Below are 15686 nucleotides of genomic sequence, written 5' to 3' on the forward strand. Positions count from 1 at the left end.
GTCGGCACTGGTTAGAATTATTATTCTGTAAAAACATGAGCTCCATACCAAATGTTTATCATTCATGTATTTCTGAGGAACTTTACAATCAAATGTATAGACAATTTAACTGATTCAAGACATTCAGTTACAACAGCCTACACTGTTCTTTGAGTTTCTACAGGAACATGTGGCTCTAAGTGTAATAATAATAATAATAATAATACTTTATTGCACATGAGTACAGTTTGCACAACAAAACATTTTGTAACTATATGCTTTCAACCTTGTAGCAAAATATGACTTTGTTTTTATAATTCTGTATCCAAATATGCTTAATCATGTCTGTCTCATTCTTATAAAGTTATCAGTGGCATAATAAAATTGTCTTGTTCTCTAACATGTCATTAGGCTGTAAAGAGAGGGATCTTTGACCATTCCTCTACACAATGTGTCTTGGTTATTCAGAGTCCAGAGTCATCTCTGGTCACTCTATTTCTCAGTACTGAGGTGGTTCTATGTTTTGGATCTCTATCTTGCTAAAAAAAAAAAAAATCCCACCATATTCACGGGCATTTTCTGTTCCTTTTATTTGTAGAGACAACCAGATTCATTTTGTTAAAATTTTCTGTAATTTGATGACATAAAATTCAAAGTTTCCAAGGAGTTTTGGTACAGAAGTAGGACATTAGTATCACATAACCCTTACTATACTTAAAAGTGGGTTTGATTTTTTATTTTTATTTTTTTTAATTCAGTCTCCTCCTTTGTTTAACATCAGAAACACCTGGAGTGTTTGTTGCTGAAAAATATCAATCCTCATATTTTCTGCAAAGCACAATTATTCCTGTTAAAGTCCCAAATAAGTTTAGCAAACTGTGTTTATAACTGTGGTGTTAGGTCGGAAAAGTAATTTTTTCTGGCCTGCCTTCCAAACAAGTGCATTACATGTATACAAATACCCTAAACGCTAATATTATTAGAAACCAAACTTGAAATTGTGAGGTAACAGAGTTAAAAATAAGAAAGTAAAATTCAGTTAAAGTACCTTCAAGTATTTTATTATAGAATAATAAAAAGGTAACATACACATTTGGATGAAAAAGCTTTGAGAGACAGGTTCTCTGGTCAAAAGTTATAACAGTTCCTTGAATAATAATTGTGAGACATAAAAATACACAACGAAAACTCTGGAATCTCAATCGAGCCAAACAAAACCCGGCGTGGGCCATTTTGGTACCTGGACTTTGCTGGGATCCACAGAGTCTAAGGTGAGTGTTGGTGAGATGGGATGTGGTGATGACAGGGACATCCTCGCGGCCAGGAGGCCCATCCGAACGCAGCTGTCTGTATCTTTTTTCTGAAGAATCCCTGCCATTAAAGCACCTGCAAAACTGCCAACACAGCAGGAACAATAACTAATTATGAATAAAATGAAAACAAAGTTGAAGTGGAAGTACAATAAGTAGGGTTAGGTAGAGTTTTTGCACCTGTCTCCTGCTCCTGACACATTCATTGTCTCCTCTGGAGTCACGGTCAATGCTGGGTAGTGTAGCGCACAAAGCTGCCGCTTCTGCAAATCCAAACCCAATAAATAACATCCTCAGTGTTGATGTTGTAAATATCTTCATTATAAAGTTGCATTTAAAAGGCGCATACACTTTTTTGTTTCCTTGGCTGCAGGTCAACTGAGCCTGCTTCGTGCTGGCCACACAGCAGCACACCATCAGGCCCAAGAGTCACCACCAGACAGTGAAGATTCTCCAGAAGAGGGCGTGAGAGAGCCACGGCAACCGTCAGGATCCCATCAAGAGAGGTAGGCAGCTCTGGCACGAAATCAACCACAACCTTAGCTACCATCAGATAATGTGCCTTCTTCACAAGAACTCTTAGTCGTGACTGGTGTGGGGACTGAGGGAGAAGAAGGGGAACATCTACAACTTTTAATGCTGGTAAAAGATAAAAGGTTACCTTCAGGAACCGTGAGACCCAGAGTTTTGTTCATCATGCACAATTCTGCCAGGTTCGGAGACAAATAGGACAAAGACTTCCAAGCATCTGAGAGGAAAGGCTTACAAGCCTTTTCTGCATCTGTTGGTTCATACCAAACTGTGACAAACACAGAGATCACTGCTTAAATAATGGCAAAAGTGTCCATCTATGATCATTTACTGGGCCACCATCTCTGTATGCTTACTGTTTAAGTTGTGCTTCCCAGCAAGAGAACAGACATAGTTGATGGTGGAGACGGGGATGTTTCCATCAAGGCACACAAGTGAGGCGGATGAAATCTGTTTTTCAAACTGTGAAACCTTTCAAGACACATTTAAGAATAGATAGTAATAGTGCTAACTAAATTTTCCAGGTGAAATAATAATAATAATAATAATAATAATAATAATAAACAATATGGTGTAGAATTACAAGAATTTATCAAACAAAATGCCAATTTAAAAGACAAAAAAAAAATCCCAGATAGAAGACCTGCATTTAATTAAATAAAATGTAGGCAAGTCATTCAAAATACAGGATGAACAAACAGTCCATTTCAGTTTTTAATAAGCCAAATATAGATTTTTAAACATCAATTTTTGTAAAGGACCTAAAAAGGGTCACTTGATAATCTCCAACACCCTCCACAATAGGACCCTGACTTATGTTTAAAAAGTATAAAAATAAAACCTTCTTTATTTTGCATTATTATAGCATAATACAATACAGAAAGCTCAAAACTTTAATTTAAGTATATCTACTAAGCAAGAAAAAAAAAATCCTTTCTCATAATTTAATTAAATTTTTTAGCTAAACAACTAGTGCCATAATTACAAGGAGTGCTACTGTTGATATTTTCCACAACCTCCTTTATACCCAAAGACACAATTTAATTTCTGCTACAACAATTCACATGGTTGGAGAATTCAGAGAGAATGTTCTTTAACTTTTCCTCTCTGCATAACTTCTCTGGATGCTGCAGACAGACACCTGGTTCTCCATCATTCTCTCTTCAGATCAACCCAAAGATTTTCTAGAGGATTGTTACGGTATGACGGTGGGGGAGAAGGTTTTTTTTGTCTGTTGAACCATTTCTGTGTTGATTTGCCTGCATCTGATCCTCATTATGCCGACAGATCCAATAACAACCCATTTTTAGTTCACCAGATTTTTATTTGAAATCTCTTGGCGTTTCAACGAGTTTATAATGAATAAATGAATATTTAGCTCACGACAAAGTGTTTGTTGCTGAAAAGCTGAATGTTAAGGACCACATACTCAGGAATAACTGAAAAATCCAGTTTGGGAATTTTCGAAGTTTGTTCTTGACACATAACTGAGACTATTTTCCAGAAATTTCAAGTGGGCGTTATAAGACTGATGTACTGTGCAGTAGAACAGCTCTATAAGGATTCCCAGTTTATTGTGAAGCATGAAATGTCCTGATTAGAAAGAACTTTGTGCTTCTTCTGGACTCCTCCAGATAAAGAACGCCTTTCCCTGTTTACATGGCGTATGTGCAGGTCTTTTGTCTGACTAAAGCTCATGGTTCCTCTTAGTTTGTGATGCTAGTATGACAAGAGCCTCCCAAATGACTTCTTTTTGCATTTAAAATGGTTTCTAGGGGAACTTGCTGAACCCAGTTTGTGCTACAATTTACTATCAGAAAGCTTAAGAGACATTTTTCTTAATCACATTTACCGTCCTGCTCTGCTCACCGTGCATGGTGGCAATATGGGGGTTCAACCTGCTGAGTGATCAGTTGCTAAGAAAAAGTTGTAAAAAAGGTTCAAATACATTTAAGAATATTTAGAGGACCCATTACCTAAAAATGATGCTTACCGATCTAATGCTACATCAAAATCTGAGGCCGTTTTCAGGGAATGATGGCAGGTTTCGTTAGATTTATTTTTTTTTGCATGGTCAGTAAGGCACTCAGTGGCACACAAAACCTAATCTGCCAGCAGGAACTCACATAGTGTTCTGTAATTTGCTGATGAATGTCCATGTCTCCCAAGCCAAGACTCAGTTCCCCATTGTCGTTGATAACAGCGCAGTACGTTGCTGTGCTCTGCTTTTCCAGTCTGGCCACACCACTTGTGTTCTAAAAGTAAGTTAAAAACATTGTGTTTTAAATTCGCATTCAAGAGTCCAACAGTACTGACTTTTAACTAGCTGTTAATGTTGCCTTACCATATGTTTGCAGTGGTTAAAAACTGCATCACTGTTTGCATCAGCTCCAGTGGCGGAGATGAACAGCGGCGTCTTTTCTAACCTACTCAGAGAGTCTGGGAGGAAAACACAGGAGATAATATGTGAGAGACAGTCAGACGTATTGACGAAAACGTTTGCACACACGATCAGATAAGGAGAACCAACCAGCGATGTTCCGTCCCACGCCCCCAAACGACTGACAGACGCTTCCTGGGTTTGTCTGTCCAAACTGTGAGACAAAACAGATTCTTAGAACTTATTTCCCTCCGCTGTTCGGAGGTATTCGAGATAAATGTGTGTCGTGACGCTTACATGAAGTGTTTTTGTTTTCCCTTTGGCAATAAAATCAACATTTATTCCTCCTATAACAACCTGTGCAGGAATGCAGGTCTTTATTTGACTCATTCTTGATTAAAATGTTAAAAATATATACACATAAATTTTTTATACTCACAACTTCTGAGTCATTTGGGGGTTTTCCAGGATGCTGAGCTTGACTTTTTGATCTTTTTTCACTCATCTGCTTTGACAATGCACAGGCTATCTGACTGCCGACTTTAGCATTGTTGTGAATGAGAGCAATGTCTTTAAACATGACATGTTAAGGGGAATATGGCAGTAACCCACGATTTGATCTAGAAAGCTAATAATCTTTGAGATTTTTAAGGCCATATTCTTTACGACATCTTACATTTTCCACTGACGTATTTCCGATAGTAACTTCTGAGAGATTTAGAGGCTTCCAAAGGATACTGGCCTGGAGGGACTTTCCTTGAGTCAACTCGTTGACCTTTTGAAGAATAAACGGTGTTACGTCTCTGCCTGTAATACCTTCAGAACTGAGAAAATCAGAGAGACGACACAAAGAGATGAGCAGACATCGATATGCAGGAAACCAAAAATAGACTTTACGTAAGTAAATAAGTAACATTTTATTTGAATAGAACATTTCCCAAATAAAATTGAAAAACGCTTAACAAAACACAGAAGAAAAGCACATCAAATGTATACATCACATTAATTAAAAGCTTTTCTGTACAAATATATTTTTAGCTGCGTTTTATGATGATCAACATGATGTGAAAATAATGGGAGAGATCCACAAACTGGGTGCAACGACCTGAAACAACCGAGTTTTACGGGTCTTAAACTGAGTATGTGGGGCCAACAACAAACACTGATCAGCATTTTGGCAGAAGACTTCGGCTTAACCAAATCCAAAATATTTTGGGGGTGCTTGTTGATTACCATGCTAGCTGAACGCAAACACATATGAGAGACGTTCTGTACCTGACTGCTGTCACTGCAGCTTGCATGGCTTCCTGTATCTGATGGCCAGCGGCTGCATGCTCCTCTGGGATGGGGACTGCTATCAGGAGGCCACTTTCAAGACCCAGAGACAAAGTGCTTGCTGGAAAAACCAAGCAGACGTACACATAAACAATGTTACTGTATCTGTGTAATATCTGCACACTGGCAGTCAAGTCGAGCTAAGTATACATTTAGGTCAGAAGATTACATCCCGTCATCATCAACATGAATGTGACTTTAATTTTGGTCTTTTAACGATGAACCGCTCTTTTTCCACCGCTGACTGACTATTGGACAAACTCATTTAATTGCATGTAAAAAGCGAGAACACACTCGTCGATATACTTTATCATCATCACGACCCTCAATGTTTAATGAAAAGCCAATTTATTTCTGCAATATATTACCAATAAGTTCTGCAGCCTCGCTAGGATTGCGGACATTACACGCAGAGGTGAATCCACTGTTTGGAGTGAAGAATGCTGGGAAATCTTTAGATTCACCATAAGTTGCAACACACACACCTTGTGTCTCCTGTAGACAAATAAGGAAAGAAGTACAGGTTAACCTTCAGCCACACATTACAACCACAGCTATAAATAAATAGTAGGCATGTTTGACTTTATGCTATAAGTCTGCTGAACATAACAGAATAATGCATATTTTCTCACAAGGAACTCCAGGGTGCGGCCGATGTCCAGGATAGACTTGACTCCGGCAGAGACGACAGCGACGGGAGTTCTGCCAAGCTCTGTTAGATCTGCGCTGATGTCCAGACCTCAAGAAGCATCATTTAGTCAGCGGGAATAAATGTTTTGAGTTTGATTCGACTTCACAGCTAGACGTCTCAAACACTGCACCAAATCAGACTCGGAGATGTTTTGATAACTTAATCCTTTCAGTTTAACAAACTATCGCGAGGTTTTCTTTTTCTGAAAAGAATTTTAATTTAAACTAAACGACAGGCATGTCAGAAAACAGCATTTCTCCTCAAAAAGAACCCTTGTTAAAGAATATTAAAACCCTACAAGTTTATTTTGCAGTAAAGTATAAGTTAGCTCACTGTTTTGTCCATCTCTGTGAACTCCTCCGATGCCTCCTGTCACAAAAACAGGGATCCCAGCTCTGTGTGCTGCAATCATTGTGGCTGAGACCGTTGTTCCCCCGGAGAGACCCTGAAAAATGGTGACACATGTCTGAACACTTTCAAAATAGCAGTAATTACAATAGATTACAAAGTCAAGATGTTTCCAGAAGCTTATACACACAATGCCTTGCAAATGTATTCATAGCCTTAAACTTTTTTTACGTATTTTGTAGAATTTTATTGGGATTTTACATCAATCAAAAGTAGCATTTTATGGTGATGTGGAAGGAAACTGGTGTAGTTTTGCAAATGAAAACCTCAAAAGTGTTCAGTGCTGAAATCTTCAGACTTAGTTATCGTTTTTCTGCCACTTCACCATTATGCATTTGTTTTTTGTTTTTTTTTCCATTTTTTTCTCCGAAGAGTTTTTACGGCGCTAGTGGCTCGTATTTTTTCTACAGTAGGCTGACAGGAAACAGGGAAGGAGAGGGGGGAAGACATGCGGCAAAGGTCGTCGGGACCGGGAGTCGAACCCGCGACGTCCGCGTCGAGGACTAAGGCCTCCAAACGTGGGGCGTGCTAACCCCCTGCGCCACCACAGCACCATTATGCATTTTTGTTGTTCTTCCACAAAACATCTCTTCAAAATACACCAATGTTCGTTGTTGTAATGTCACAAAACGTGAAAACACTTAGGAGGCCTAAATAGTTGACATTTCTGTTTGGGATTCAAAAGTAGCATCCTCACTTTGCTGACAGCATAAGGCAGATCCCGTCGAGACACCTTCAGGGGGCTTTTGGATCGAGCGAGACGGTCAAGCTCGTCCGACGACAATCCGACACAGATTTCCCCTTCAACGACGCCGATCGTGGCAGGAGTGGCTCCTTCGGCTCGCACAATGGCCTCAACCTCCTTTGCAGTGCTGAACAGAAACAGCAGGCGAGCTTATCGTTTATTTGTGAAACTCACCCTGAAAACTTTAAACATCTGATAGTGTTTTGACCTTGGCGTCATACTGGGTACCTCAGATTGTGTGGGTAGGGCATGCCATGGGTGATAATTGTACTCTCTAGTGCAACCACCGGCTTGTTTTGTGCCACAGCCTGAGACACAGACGGATGAACGTTGAAGTGGAAATCTGAAAGAGAAGAGACAATCAGCATTACCAGCCTGCAACAAACAATGTGGACCATTTCTCAGTGCTGAAGGTTTAATGAGGAAGTGTGTTCACCTTTGCTCCTCGCAGTGTTTTGATAGAGCCTCACATCTCTTCTGAGGATGAACTGGAAGGCTCTCTTCAGGTCCTTCATTCTGCTGAGATTTTTGTGATAAAGCCTGATAACATGCAGACTTTGAATAAAGCAGTCTAAACTCTCACGCTAGTCAGTTTCATTAAATCAGGTTTTAGGCAGCTGGAACTCAGATTTTAAACCAATTAAACATATCACTCCAACCTATATTGCTACTTTTCCCAAAGAAACAGTTACAAATTTAGCTATTGTTACTGTTGAGGAGGGCTGCACAGTGGCGCAGTTGGTAGCACTGTTGCCTTGCAGCAAGAAGGTCCTGGGTTCGATTCCCGGCCGGGGTCTTTCTGCATGGAGTTTGCATGTTCTCCCTGTGCATGCGTGGGTTCTCTCCGGGTACTCCGGCTTCCTCCCACAGTCCAAAAACATGACTGTCAGGTTAATTGGTTTCTCTAAATTCTCCCTAGAGGTGAGTGTGTGTGTGCATGGTTGTTTGTCCTGTATGTCTCTGTGTTGCCCTGCGACAGACTGGCGACCTGTCCGGGGTGTACCCCGCCTCTCGCCCGGAACGTAGCTGGAGATAGGCACCAGCAACCCTCCCGACCCCATTAGGGACAAGGGTGAACAGAAAATGGATGGATGGATGGGTTACTGTTGAGAAACAGAGGAAAACGCTTACCAGCTGCTTATTTAGAATTTATGAGACAATACAACTCAAAGATTAATTGGTGAAGGAAAAAAATATCAGAGGTCAAGTTTCAAAAGACTATAGCTATCAAAAGTGTAAAGCAGAAGATTTCTGGAAAATGATATTCAGAAAATATCTGCCATTATTAGAATGAAGAACAATTTTACCTCAGATTCTCAAAGAGTAAACGTAGACCTTGGCTTCTTGCAAGTATTTTTCCAGCTTTCAAAGTGGGTTTGCCACTACAAGGTACAGATCCTATTCAGCCATTGTGAGGTTTTTTTTTATCCCAGTTATCTGGCACAAACTCCCATCACCCTTTTCCCCTTTTCTGGGGCCACCCTCACAAATAGACACACAAATACCCAAACAGGAGCGCTTTCATTTTGCTTCTTCTCCAGGGCACACAGCAACAGCAACAAAAGGAAATTCTTAAAAACTGCACATTGGAGCAGAGATGTAGTTTAATTGCCACGAAAGAAATCCTCTTTAGCCTCTCTATACAGAACTAGCTTGAAAACAAAACCAGTTCTTTGGGGTTTAATGCACGTTTTAGTTTTGAGGATATTTAAAAAAAATAACTTTCCAAAGGGGAAATAAAAAAAACATATTTAATAAAGAAAAACAAGCTGTGAAAAATAACTAATACAAGAAGGATTTTTTGAAAGGAAAACAAAAAATTTGTCCAATTACATCAAATAAATACCTAAATCCAAAGTAGTTATAGCATAATATGAACATACATAGCAGGAGACCATATTTTGCAGCTTATTATTATTATTTCCTCAAACCAGACCTGTATCAAAAACAGATTCTACAGAAAAAGTTTGAAGCTTACCTTCTCTTGTCCAACAAAAATGCAACAAACTTTGGCCAGGGAGAGAACTTTGATCCAAACACTATTTACACAGCCCACAACCGTCAAGCACAGATCTCTACAGTCTGAGCTGTAACCTGCCAAAAAGACTACAATCACTGTGATATGGATAAACAATGCAAAAAACAATCCAACAACCATGCTCATATAAAAAATGTCCAGTGCTGACTGATCTAGAGAATGAAATTATATTTATTAAACCAACACGTTTCTGGTAATTAGACAAGTGTCTCTCAAGAGATGGAAAATCTATTTTTCATTTACATTTTATTAAGAAAAGTAAATAAAACAAAAAAAGCACCTGTCAAAAATCATTTATGCCCTTCTCAATGATGAGTGAAAAAATCTTTATTGGCTTTTACATCAATTAAAACTTCATAACTGCTGGGCAGCTTACTTGTTTGCTCTAAGTCTTCGAGACTGGAAGGCCTTCTGGCCATCACCCTAATCTTTAACTTCCTCTACAGATTCTCAGAAAGGTTTAAGTTGGGATTTATGCTTTGTTACTCCAATATATATATATGTATATATATATGTGTGTGTGTGTGTGTGTGTGTGCGTGGGGGGGGGAGGGGCTGTATGGGGTTTTTTAATTCTTCCTGTCACAAGAAACATTTTAGGAAAAAATTTTAGGAAAATTAAAAGTGGACTTTAACCCCAAACCGGTCAAGGATATAAATAGCGTTTACCCTGTAAATATCACACAACAGATTTATATGATTCTCCCTTGAAATAAATGGGGAGGTGAAAACCTCCAGGTAATCTTGTTAAAGCAGCTGAATGCCCTGTACAGCGTGAGAGTTGAACTCCAGCGTTGAGCCCATTTCATGCATTTCAGCCAGCTGAATCTTTGTTTCATTTATTGTTACCACACTGTTTTGGATCTCCATGTCACTGATGAGTTGGACCGAATTGAACACACATGCTAAGTGGTCCGTAATTCTTATTTTCTGTTCATCGCATTCCTCTGTGGCCTCCAGGTCCTCCAGCTCGGAGCGTTCCAGTAACTCCTCCTGGAACCAGTATGGATGCTGCAGCTGATACTTGCGAAAGGCCTCTACGGCATCTTTTAGGGCGCCCCCTGAAGGACACTCGTGGTATTTGTCCTCCGAGAGCCCGTTGATTTGCTTCACTCGGCCCGGTTCGTGTTTTTCTGTGTTCAGGATTCTGAAGAAGACCTCCTCAAACTGCTTCATCAGCTTGTAGCGCACTGTAATCTTGAAGGGCAAGGGGATGTCTTCCTCGGAACAAACGTCATCAAAGTACGCCACGATATACTTTTCGAACGACGCAGACCGGATAAAATATGGCGTCAGGAGCGTGAGGGAGGGAGTGAGCGTGTCACCAATGGGAGAGAGAGCGTCCTCTCTCAGAAAAACCTGTTTGCCTCCGCACATGGCTCTCCATTTAGCTTGGACTCCTCTGGAGCAAAGAATTAATATTTTATCCGATGACCTCTCGATTTGCTCTTTGTGCCACTCAAGCCACTGGATGCTGCCCAGTATTCCCAGTCTGGTTGAATCCAGGAGGTCAACGACCACGTCTGTGCCACATTTTGCCGCTAAGAAGGCAGAAAACTTCAGCACGATGTTCTTATACAACAGATGGTCGAGGGAGTAAATGACGAGGACACGTTTTCTCTCTTGAACTTGAAAAACTTCCGGTTGCTGCTTGTCAGCCGAGGCGGGAGTGACTGGAGCCGCTGAGATACAAAATAAAGTCACCATTTATTTGTTAGAGTCTCCTGTTATACTTTTTTTTAGTGCATTTAAAGGAAACTAACCTTTGTGAGAGGCTTTCTGGAGTAAATATACAAGAACACCAACAAAGATTAACATCGTTCCCAAACAGATCTTTATAGATCGGCTGCCTGTCATTAAAGAAATATCAAGAAACGAAGAAAAATATTATTAAAAGAAAAAGATGAGCAAAAATATTACATTTGAAAACTTACAAACATGAAACTTACTTTGGCTTCTTGTTATGTTTTTCTTAGCACTCTCACAGTTATTTTTGCAGCCAATGAAATATGGTTGGATCTGTAAAATAAAGTGAGATAAACTCTTAAAATGTTCTCACGGCAGAAAGTATTGTTTCATTAAGATTTGGCTCTGGAAATCTGACTCACCGTTACTTCATATTGTGACAGCCGAGACGAAACACACTCCAGCGTCACATTCAGACGCGTCCTGTTTTCCTGTTGGTTTACCAAACAGAAAATAATTAATCCTAGATAAGGAATATAAGAGTTATTACACCAATCATTTACTTTCATAGACAATATTCTTACAGGGGCATCTAAAATAAAACAAAATAGTTGCTTAAAGTTAATTTATTTCAGCAATTTAATTCCAAAAGAAAGACCTCATACATTGAGTAATAGAAGGACGGCAAAAACAGCAAATATTTCTAAAGGGACCTTAGGGATTAAATTTACCTCAGTTGTTGTTAACAACTGAAATAGTCCACATCTACACAAAAGTTTAATCAAATCTGTCAGTAGACCAAGATCAGATTGAAAATTTAATCCTCTGCCTTTTCAGTTTTCCCCCCCAAATGCTAAGATGTTGATTTCAATCAAAATGCAAAATTCACTTTCATCTGAAAAGAGGATTTTGGGCCACTGAGTTTAATTCCAGCTATTTAATCCACAGTCAATTGACTCTCACCAAAATGCCCAAATGGACTTTACTTCACAGTCTTCTCCAGGCTGCAGTTATCTGTGCTGCTTGTGTGGCTTTTACATGTTTTCCTCACACTTAACTTGAGCAGCATTAAGAAGCTACTATTTTTGGATTTAATTATGGGAGTGCGTAAACTTTTATAGGATGCATTTTATTAAGATGCGTCTGTGGAGGTGCTACCTTATTGACCAATTTGGAACAATTTACACTTCCACTCTGGATGGAGACTAGATAGCTCTCTGAATACTCCGCCGAGTCAAACTCCACGATAATCGAATCTTTCTTCTCAGTGAACGCAGCAGCTATCCTGGGAATCCATAGACTACCTAAATTATCCAAAGACAAACAAAATTATCTGTATTTCAGTCCTTGAGCTCCCCGTGTACCACATTTGAACTCAAGAGAAGATGAAACATTTACCGTTCTCCTGGCACAGTTGGGAGTTTTTGATTCTGGGGTCTTTACATCCTGGAAAATATAACAACTGATTAGAAGATTTTATATTTATTGCTATTATTGATGACATTATTTAACTATTATTAGTTGTAGTAGTGGGAGACAAAATTTTGTAACATCACTGGACTGCAGGATCTTATGTTCATAAAAATAAGCATTTTTCTCTGTTCTAAATTTGTTTCTATTAAAATAAAGCTCATTCAAAATAACTGTCACTGTCTCTATCTAAAGGCGAATCACCTGGTACAGGAGTTTGGTTCACAATCCTGTAATGTCCGATGTCAGGTTCAGGGAAGTGAAACAATGTGACGGTATACGTATGCGTCGGTTCTACCACAACATCCAAGGAAAAAGTCCACTAGCAGCAATAAACAAAAGAAGAAAAAAATTGTGATACAATCAAAATGAATTCTTAAAATTTCAATCAGTTTAATTTGATATGTAACACACAATCAAAGTTTTAAAAAAATTATGGCAATATTTTTTTCTGAGCCTCCATTCATGAGAGAGAAATATTTCAATAAGTCCAGAGACAGAAAACAGTCAAATTACACTCAAAGATTTTCTTTTATTTCTTTTGTTATTTTTGTTGAGTCAATACAATATAGAAACTGGATTATTTCTATAATAAATAAATTATAAATACAGACCTGTATTTCTCTAAAACAATAAAGAAAAAGTAGAGTGCCAGGCCTTTACATAATTTAAAAAGAGAAGTAAAACATCTGTTCTCATATTTTAAAATATGCCTAAGCGCTGTTTTGCTAAGGAGCCGAACAGAACAGCTTTAAATGTATTGTTTTATCAGGAAGCCAGACGTTCTATGAGAGTCAATAGATGGCAAAGGACGTTAAATAAACAAATGGTTTGATTATTAAAATAAAAGCTGTGTTTTTGAAATCCTCCTCAAAGAGACAGATAGAATCGCAGGAGAGCATAAACCTGATCGTGGAAACAGAATGGTATAAAACAAAACAGTAAGTTTGATGACAACAGAAACACTTGCTTGCTCTTACCCTTTCCTCCTTTGAATTTTCCATATTCTTAACAGAGAAATTAATCTGCTCACACACACTTTGATTTGTATTTTCATCTCTGATGTTTATCTCTGAGCCACGAATTGCTCTTAAGGACCCTGTGAACACACACACACACACAAGTGCACAGCTCATGAGGAAGTTTGTGACTCTTTATTTTGCTCCATCCAAACAGGGTACATAATCAAAAAACAACAACAAAAAAAACATAAAAACACAGATTTTTTTTTTTGTTGGGACGAGATTTACTCACCATCACCTCGTAGTTTCCAAGCCACATTCACAACAGGAGTTGATCCATCCTTACTGATTTTTATTTGTACAGAATCCCACTCTGGACCAGTAGAAGCTTTCATCCGAGGAATCTTTTCCATGTCTGAGCAGTTGGCTGACATTGGAGGGTTTTATATTACTATATGTCATCCACTGTGGCTCTTAAAAATCCACACAGCCCTGTTACTGTGTCATATTGTTTTGTGATTTCTAAAAATCTAAAAAAATGACATTTCTGTATATCTTGCTTTAAAAAGCCACAGTCCCATCTGAAGAAAAGAAAAGCCTCATGCTGGTATTCCCCTCCCATGTCACTGTGTTTATATTATAACGTGTCAGTGTTGTGCAGCATTGGTTTTGTGCCAAACATACATTTGGAAATATGGTCCCAAAAGTAAGTGCTTTGTCAGGCCATAACATGTTATTATCGGATGGGAGATTTTACCCAAGCCTGGATTATTTCTTTGGAAAAGAAATGCCTCTGTCCCTAACCCTAGCCTCGTTTCATCAAGTCCTTGTTGTTCCATCAGTGGAGTTTTTTGGTACCTTTCTCCTGACAGATTAGATGTACGACCCACTTAACATCTCTGCAGCAGTCAGAAAAACCCTAAGATAGTTCAACTTTATCTCACATCAATCAGGTTCACTATTATCAAGTGTGTACTCTCTCAAGCATGGTGCAAACTTTTATTTATTTGGGTTATTCCATATGTTTTCTCTCTGAAGGGTTTGTTTTCTTAATTGAATTGTACAGAATAAATGTCACATTATGGGTGGAAAGGGAAAATAATTTAGCATGGTTTCACCTTTTTACATCACAAGAACCTTTATTAACAACGATGTACAGACGTTTAGGAGCCACTGTACATTTAAGTGACCAGTTTGTCAATGGTTAAACAATTTAAAGCAAAAAAATATACTTACAAACTCTGTAATTGTCAAGGCCCTGCAAATAAAAGAAAACACATAAAACATACATGCTTTTGTGTAATGCTTGCTCATTTCAGTAGAACCATCAGTAGATTTGAAGGCAGTGTTTAAATCTCACCGTCTGATTGCAGTCCTTTGTCAAAATCCTAAGAGATGACAGTGATGATGATGATGATGATGCTTTGAGTCCAGTCATCACACTGAAAATTAAAAAAGACAAACTGATCATTATTATGTAGATCATGTAGCTCCTGAAAACTTTACATTTATATTTTCAAGGCAGTCTGGAAAGCTTCAAGTAAGACAAGAGTTCAGAGTTGTCTTCTGTCAGCCTGTGTTATTTGTCTGATTTTTATCACCTTGTGACTTCTGAATAACACAGGAAGGAGGTGTTCTCAGCTGTGGTTAATGGCTTCCACTTTCATAGAAAAGAAAGCACTATGTGACTGTCTTGGTTGTTACTCATTTCTGCACATATTTAATTGTTTTTCATCACTGCAGAGTGCACTGTGTAAATTAGTGCCAGAGGGCACATTTAGCTCTGAAGAGGCAGCCCCACTAGAGGGCAGTAACTAACATATTTATACTAAGAAGGTGATCTGATTTTACAGGTCAAGACGATCTTTCTGATTCACACTCTGAGCAAAATCAGAAAAATAACAGCATGACTGAGTTAGGAAGATCAATAAAGACATTTTTCAGAGCTTTTGAAATTATGACAGCTAAATCTATTCATTCTTCTTTCCCAGTGCCTTGCAAATGTTTTGAGGACGCTGCACCATGACAAATTTCACAAATTGTCATGGTGCAGCCAAAACCTAACATGTTTTATATTAATAAGCTTTATGTTGCATCAAACAGCAGGAGTCAAACATGTTGCAGTCACAGACAGCCCGAATGCATAGTATTT

At 38.7% G+C, this 15686-nt stretch overlaps 2 protein-coding genes across 4 annotated transcripts; both read right to left on the reverse strand.

Moving 5' to 3' along the window:
* Positions 1-229: 229 nt before the first annotated feature.
* On the reverse strand, positions 230-8084 carry LOC114150116 (pseudouridine-5'-phosphate glycosidase). Of its 3 annotated transcripts, none has more exons than XM_028026348.1 (18): positions 7816-8084; positions 7608-7722; positions 7332-7506; positions 6560-6671; positions 6168-6274; positions 5904-6030; positions 5476-5596; positions 4939-5024; positions 4640-4770; positions 4498-4557; positions 4351-4414; positions 4165-4259; positions 3947-4075; positions 2177-2291; positions 1951-2070; positions 1639-1805; positions 1470-1552; positions 230-1373 (listed from the first exon to the last, which is right to left on the reverse strand). In XM_028026348.1, the coding sequence occupies exons 1-18, from the start codon at positions 7892-7894 to the stop codon at positions 1178-1180; spliced, it is 2082 nt and encodes a 693-aa protein (XP_027882149.1). In that variant the 5' UTR covers positions 7895-8084; the 3' UTR covers positions 230-1177. The 3 variants fall into 3 exon arrangements, with proteins under 3 accessions (XP_027882149.1, XP_027882141.1, XP_027882155.1); XM_028026340.1 differs by having other exon boundaries at positions 234-1373; positions 1951-2088; XM_028026354.1 differs by lacking the exons at positions 230-1373; positions 1470-1552 and having other exon boundaries at positions 1782-1890; positions 1921-2088.
* A 1486-nt stretch (positions 8085-9570) lies between these two features.
* Positions 9571-15103, reverse strand: LOC114150135 (interleukin-17 receptor A). Its single transcript, XM_028026369.1, has 11 exons — positions 14895-15103; positions 14771-14792; positions 13827-13961; positions 13553-13671; positions 12777-12894; positions 12501-12548; positions 12261-12406; positions 11525-11593; positions 11366-11435; positions 11180-11266; positions 9571-11098 (listed from the first exon to the last, which is right to left on the reverse strand). The coding sequence occupies exons 1-11, from the start codon at positions 15018-15020 to the stop codon at positions 10164-10166; spliced, it is 1875 nt and encodes a 624-aa protein (XP_027882170.1). The 5' UTR covers positions 15021-15103; the 3' UTR covers positions 9571-10163.
* Between the last annotated feature and the right edge of the window lie 583 nt (positions 15104-15686).

The sequence above is a fragment of the Xiphophorus couchianus genome, chromosome 2 (genome assembly GCF_001444195.1).
Source record: "Xiphophorus couchianus chromosome 2, X_couchianus-1.0, whole genome shotgun sequence".
Classification (NCBI taxonomy): domain Eukaryota; kingdom Metazoa; phylum Chordata; class Actinopteri; order Cyprinodontiformes; family Poeciliidae; genus Xiphophorus; species Xiphophorus couchianus.